Source organism: Nesoenas mayeri, assembly GCF_963082525.1.
Source record: "Nesoenas mayeri genome assembly, chromosome: Z".
In the NCBI taxonomy this organism is placed as follows: Eukaryota; Metazoa; Chordata; class Aves; order Columbiformes; family Columbidae; genus Nesoenas; species Nesoenas mayeri.
Window position 1 is genome coordinate 31,913,772 of NC_137542.1, and position 7,047 is coordinate 31,920,818.

At 44.2% G+C, this 7,047-nt stretch overlaps 1 protein-coding gene across 1 annotated transcript in view; it reads right to left on the reverse strand.

Annotated features, from left to right (window-relative positions):
• ADAMTS19 (ADAM metallopeptidase with thrombospondin type 1 motif 19) overlaps window positions 1–2,264 on the reverse strand; it is a gene marked incomplete at both ends in the record, with an annotated part of 147,877 nt that extends 145,613 nt beyond the window's left edge. The window contains 2 exons of the mRNA XM_080362911.1: window positions 579–1,189; window positions 2,180–2,264. Coding sequence (XP_080219037.1) covers window positions 579–1,189; window positions 2,180–2,264 — 696 coding nt within the window. The remainder of the gene's footprint in view (window positions 1–578; window positions 1,190–2,179) is intronic.
• Between the last annotated feature and the right edge of the window lie 4,783 nt (window positions 2,265–7,047).

The following is a 7,047-nucleotide window of genomic DNA, read 5'->3' on the forward strand; positions in this document are numbered from 1 at the left end:
AAAGCAGACATAAAATGGGTACAAGTAGAAAAGACAGAACAGTCTGAAAACTGAGATGTAGAAGATTAAGAAGATAACACAAATAAGAAAAATAACTTTATAATATAGGATGTGAATGAAGAACAAATGGATTACAGATAGACTGGAGGAGAGATGATGATACAGGGAAAAGAAAGGAGAATGAGCATGGATGTAACCAATTACAGGCACACAATGAACACACAGTAAAATTAGGGATGTAGATGAGAAAAGTTGAAGAAAGAATGGCATAAGTATAAAAAGGAGATCTGAAACAGAAAGGTAGAGGACTGAGAGAAAAAGGTGTATCTGGAAGAGGGACAAAGAACAAGAAAATTTTACAGGATAAAGGCAGAAGTAGGATTTGAGAAAAATTATGACTGGGATAATAAAAGTTTGAGTGGCGAGATGGTTAAAAATAAGGATAAGTGCAGACGTAGGACCCAAGAGAATATGGAAGAAAGAAGACCACAGGAAAGGGATGGGAGTGAAAAGCAGCAGATGAAGCTAACATTTGTACGGAGACCTTGGTGCTACCCCTGCATGCAAGGTCATCTTACCAGTCCACCACAGGTACTGAAGGAAGCGAAGGAGCCTGGGTAGCGGAGGACAGTACCACTGTAGTAACAAGCTCTCTCAGGTTGTGACTGTGCAGCACTGGGTGGGCTTTTGCCCTCGCCCCTGAGCCGCTCCTCCACAGCAAAGCCAGGAGCCAGGAAGCGGCTGTCCCTCTTGAGCAGCAGGTAGAGCTCCCGAGCAAAAGCCGGAATCCTCAGCAGCACCTCATCTCCATCCTCTGCTGGAGGTGGTGGCGGAGGGGATGGTGGTGGTGGCAATTGGTCAGAAGCACCAGACCCCTGGGGCAGAGGGGACCAGTGGTAAAACTCCTGAGACTCATACTCCTCCTCAGTGTCCTCTTCCTCTGCTGCCTCCCCCACAGCCTGTGCCTGCCCCTCCACCAAGGAGGAGACTGAACGCACCTCCCGAGAGCTGCCGGCCACCGGGTTAGGTGTGACAGGGGTACTGAGGGTGCTGTTCCGGTTCCCACAGCTGGGGTCGGTGCTGCAGCCGCCCCCACCACCACTGCCACCCGCTGGTTCCTGCTGGCCCCTGCTCCACAGCGCGGGGAAGACGATCTCCCACTCCTCCATTTCTTCTGAAGCATGGAGACCTGTGGGAAGGCCAGCAGATGCTTTAAATGAGTGGAGCACCCAGCAGCACAGAGTGCCTGTCAGCAGCCTACTCTCTGCCCCATCACAATGCACTCTTCCTAGCTCCCAGCTGACCAAGCATGCCACCCAAAATTCAGTAGGCTCCATTTGGCCCTTTCATCCTGTCTTTTCACATGGCAGGTAAGCCAGCCGCTAGATGTCCCTGTGCTTGTTGAGGGGTCTGGGACACACCGTGGTCCCAGGAGTTCAAGCTGGGCAGAAGGTGTGTTTCTACCATCAGCTGGGAATGTTCTTCTTCTTGACCACCACCTCCATGCAAAGAGAGCTGCGCAAACTTTTCATCACTTAGACAAACTGGCAACTTTTTCATACAACTAAAAAAAAAATGGTTTTTTAGCAGGGAAAACTTGAACAAGAAAAACTGAAAATCTGAACCTTGTTTTCAGCATGTTTTGCCAGACTCACTATGATTTCAAAAGTGCATCCAAATGCACACACACCTCATGGCTGCACATTTGCAAGTGCACATACAAGTGGCAGATGCATGCATATGCTGTATCATCATTATCACTATAGTCAAACTGAATTACAATCACTAATTAGTGATGTCTGCGTATTACATACACTATATCACAATTTAACCAAAATTCCCAGTATGCCAGCATTACATTTATAAAGATATGAGTACACACAATCTGCACCAGCTTGAGACAGGAGACAATTTACACATTCATCCTACACAGGACAGTAATAGCACTGCTGAGATGACAGGGCTGAGTATGAAAATTTGGACCTCGTACAGTGCAGACGAGCACATTGCAATGCACCCTCACAGAGGAGGCATGCTTTATCTGATCACCCATCTGTTACAGAGGATGAGCACTGCAGCTGCGGCGTTTAACAATGGACATGTACCGGCTACCGGCAGCCGGCGGGGCACGGAGGCCGCCCCGAGACTCGGCCCCGTCCCGCGAAAGGCGCGCACTTACCTGCCGAAAGCCCGCTTGACAGTACGCACAGCTGGTAGAAAATGCAGCAGACGCGGCTCAGGCGCATCCTCCCGCCCATTCCCATCGGCTCCGCGCCCGCGGGACGCCGGCGGGCAGGACAGGGAGGGCCGTGCCGTGCCGAGCCGAGCCGGGCCGGGAGAGCAGCCACCTGGGCCCCCGCGGAGAAACTGCAGGCGAACGCGAAGCTCACGTCCCGGCTGGGCGGGCGGGCAGCACCGGCAGCGCTGGATGTGCAGCACACGACGGGCGGGCGGGCAGGGGGAGGCCGTTGCGAGGGCGCAGGCAGGCGGGAGCGCGGCCCGTACGCGCGCACAGCGCCCGGCGGCGGGCGGGCAGCTGCGCCCCGGCGGCGGCGACCACGCTGCCCCCGCCTGCCGCTCGCCCCCACGGGGCGGGACGCGCCGGGGCCCGTCCCGTCCGGCCCCGCCCCGCCCCGCCCGGGCGGGCACCCGGCGCGGCCCCCCTTCCCTCCCCGCCAGTCCCGCCGCCGCGCCGTGAGCTGGCGCCCGGGCTGCTCCGTGGGCAGCTGGCTCCGGGCGACGTGCCGCGGGCACCTTGCGCGGGCGCGGCCCTCTGGACACCGCGCTTCGCACCCGCCGGCCGCCGCCGGCCGTGCAGGAGCTGGCGCCGGTACCGCGTGCGTCCCGACAGCGGGACAAGCTCCCCTCATCCCGCCACCGGGAACGCGCTCTGCACAGCCTGTGCCTCAAATTCAGGGAACAGCAGAGATTAGCCATTTCTGCCTGGTTTTGTGCAATTCGATTCTAAACTCCTTTCCCCCCCACTGCACAGTTCTCCATGGAAACCCATCACTTTCCACCGCAACCCTTGTCAGCAAATGAATTATTAAGTGAGGAGTCGAGCAAAAGCTTTAAATGCACATCTAACATTATTATAAACTGTAGAAGCAACAGGTAAACGCTTCCCTCTAAAAGCCTGATTTCTTATCATAACTTCTGCTTTATCTACTGTTGGTGGTGTCAAAGGTGACTACTCTGCCCTAGGGGAAAGGAAGGCAATCTACTGTGAAGAGGAAAGCCAGCTGTGCTTTTAAGAGTAAGCTACAAAGTTGCAACAATTCTTCCTGAAAGTTAGTTGTATAAAATGAAAAGCAAAACAAACAGTCACATTGGGGCTCCAAATAAAAAACACGTTGGACTCCACAGGAGGCAAATGCAGCTGGGGTTTGCTCTCTGCCTTGTTCAGTAGCTGTTTGAAACCTATGTGGCATGGGTATGCTCAACTAACTCCAAACAGTATTTTGAATTAGTTATTTGGTTTTATAGGAAAAAATCCTTTCCTTTCCTTTCCTTTCCTTTCCTTTCCTTTCCTTTCCTTTCCTTTCCTTTCCTTTCCTTTCCTTTCCTTTCCTTTCCTTTCCTTTCCTTTCCTTTCCTTTCCTTTCCTCTCCTTTCCTCTCCTTTCCTCTCCTTTCCTTTCCTTTTCCTTTCCTTTTCCTTTTCCTTTTCCTTTTCCTTTTCCTTTTCCTTTCCTTTCCTTTCCTTTCCTTTCCTTTCCTTTCCTTTCCTTTCCTTTCCTTTCCTTTCCTTTCCTGTCCTTTCCTGTCCTTGTCCTGTCCTTGTCCTTTTCCTATCCTTTTCCTGTCCTTTCCTTTTCCTTCCTTTCCTTTCTTTCCTTTTCTTTCCTTTTCTTTTCCTTCCTTTTCTTTTCTCTTTTCCCTTTCCTTTCCTTTCCTTTCCTTTCCTTTCCTTTCCTTTCCTTTCCTTTCCTTTCCTTTCCTTTCCTTTCCTTTCCTTTCCTTTCCTTTCCTTTCCTTTTCCTTCCTTTTCCTTCCTTTCCTTTTCCTTCCTTTTCCTTCCTTTTCCTTCCTTTTCCTTCCTTTTCCTTCCTTTTCTTTCTTTTCTTTTCTTTTCTTTTCTTTTCTTTTCTTTTCTTTTCTTTTCTTTTCTTTTCTTTTCTTTTCTTTTCTTTTCTTTTCTTTCTTTCTTTTCTTTTCTTTTTCTTTTTCTTCTCTTCTCTTCTTCTTTTTCTTTTTGCATCTGAGCCAACTTACACTAAACAAAATCAGACAAACTTAGTAAAAACAAGATGACAGATTTACATCTAGCAGTTAGAGAGAGGGGAGTTCTCCAGAGTCTGCAAACTAGTATTTGCCTGATAATTAGGTTGCCTTAAAAATGCATTTAAAGTGAAGCTTTGTTTCCCAAGTAACTAACAGCACACACACGGTGGAATCAGTTAATAGGCCCAATATGGCTGCCTTTCCACAGCCAAAACTCTCCTTACAACAGATTAGAAAATGCTGTAAGATGTGTTTTATAAGCTCCTGTGCAAATATTAGATACAAGCTCCAATTGTATTTTTCTAAAAAACAAATCTGAATATATGCACAAGATGCAAAAATTGCATACAGTCACATCCCGAAAGATATAAATGGATAACCAATGGAAATAAGGGAAGACCTGAGATGTGCATTTGCTTAGTTTAAAACTGTGAATTGCTGTAACTATTTTTAATCTGCTGAAGTTAAGTTAGTCCTTTGGATCAAATTCTACTCCTCTTAGTCACATGTATAATCTCACTAAACAGACAAAATAACTGCTTTTGTTGGTAAGGTAGGCAGAATTTGGCCTTTTCAACACAAGCTGCAGGTGGTAAAGAGACTGTAAGAAGCCAATTGAGAAAGACTTTAATATGTTTTACTTTTATCACCAGCCAAAAAAAGGAGGACCATTTCAAATAAGTCTCCACATACAAATACAATGCAAGCTAAAGCAAACGCGGAGCTGCAGCAAATTTCTTTAGCTCATTTTATGTTTTCATTTTATTGTTTCAATAGTTAAAGTAAAAATACAGGGGGAAGTTCTCTATGTTTAACTCTGGGGAAAGTGTACTATAAAATAGAGCCCCTACTGGTGTTCATTAGTTTTAACAAAGAGTCTGGTCATAGGTTAATACTGGTAGACGGTATTGTAGCCCACCACATGCTAACTGTCGTCACTGTGAAACTAGTGCAAAGAAGTCTATGTCTAAAAGAATAAGAATTAAAATTAAAAAACCAGCACTTTCAGACTGAAATTGTTTTTCAGAGACAATAGTATTGTATCCACACGTACTGTACAAAAGACTTTACTTTCTTAACCACAAAGTCACCAAAATTCTTTGCATAATAGTTTTTATCTTATGGAACATATTGTATGCTGGCTAGTATTAACTGTGCCTTCCTAAAATTGGGATAAATAGTATCTTCGGAATCACTATAGAGCAAAATGAAAGAAACAGTTTGCAACAGTAGAATCTTTAAACTGTGCAGTAATATATATCCATGATCCAGTCTATCTCACTGACATGAGAAAAAAATTCCAGAAAATGAGGTAAAGAATGTGTCATCACCAGTCCTTCCTGATTGAGATAAATCAGCCTAGTTTTCTTGAAATCAATAGAGATTGGGCAATTCCTTTCTTTTGGTCATCCCTGATGTTAAATTTACAGAACTGTGCCATCAGTCCCTTTGGGGCTGGAAGGGCAACACCTCTCTCAGGCCCCACCACAGCCTGACACATTTCTTTAGTGGCTCAAGCTAATTCACTATAGTGAGCCAGTCACTGGTGACATACTATAGGCACCTTTTGTGCACATAGACATTGTTCTTCAACCCCCACACCAGTCACCACTATGATCTTATTTAAATCTGTGCTGCAGTTACTCCCTTAGTTTACCCTAGCAAGGGCAGAATTTTCCCCTCCATCTCGGTGAATCTATTTCAGTGATTTAATTCTGAGGTTTAAGATAAGTATGGACAAATCATATTGTTGCAATCAAAATGTCAGTTTCTAGCAAGACAGACACCACTTTCCCTGGTTTATTTTCTCTCTTAACTATCTAACTGTAAAAAATATAAAGTTTATATATACAAAAGTGACTTCAAATTACTTCAGGTTTACAACATATAGAAGATTGCCTTGAGTGATTGTTACTAAAAGATCCCAAACCTTTAATTTTCTTCACAGGGAAATAGCTGTTAATTATTTGTACGTATAGGTATACGTATACGTATACGTATACGTATACGTATACGTATACGTATACATATACATATACATATACATATACATATACATATACAATGTGTGATTATATAATGTATTTTTTAAAAATTTGAGTACATTTGTTTCAAATTTTTGCAACTTAACAAAATATGTTAGATGATTGGAAATAATCTATTCTGTTTTGAATGGTGCTTACTAGCTTAAGGCTATGTATCGTATGACTGTTGAGATTAGAAACAGAAACTCACATCTTCCTGTTTCTTGGGTGTTTTGCAAATGTTATCTCAGTATAAATAAACTTGTTTAAAACCAGATTGAACTAATTTTTTTTTTTGCTTCAGGATATGTGTGAACTGATGTAAATTTTCTCTGCTTAAGCGTGAATGAAATTAGATTTTTTCCATTTCAGAAAATGTTATATTTCCCAATTTCCACTTCCTGTTAGCTCATGGACTCTGAATGTTTAGTCCATAATTCTATACTGTGATTTACATGCTCGAAATGAAGGGTTTATTTAAAATGTATATATTTAAGACCGCTTCAAAAACATTCTCTTCAGCAGATCTTACTTCAGAGTAAATCTCACATTTTCATCTAAACTCAGTAGTACAATTAGATGGCCTGTGGAGCAAGATGTGCTCAGAACTATTGTGAGCTTAATACCTCTACTGATTCATAGCGAAATATTTAAAAGTGCAAAGCTAAGCTCATAGCAGCTCAATACTATTATGCTACATCACCAACTCTTATTATCATAATGAGTTTAGTTAATTCAGTGAACTTTACTTCCAAGTCACCCTTGTTACCTTCTGTGTTACTTCATGAAGTCATCTTGTG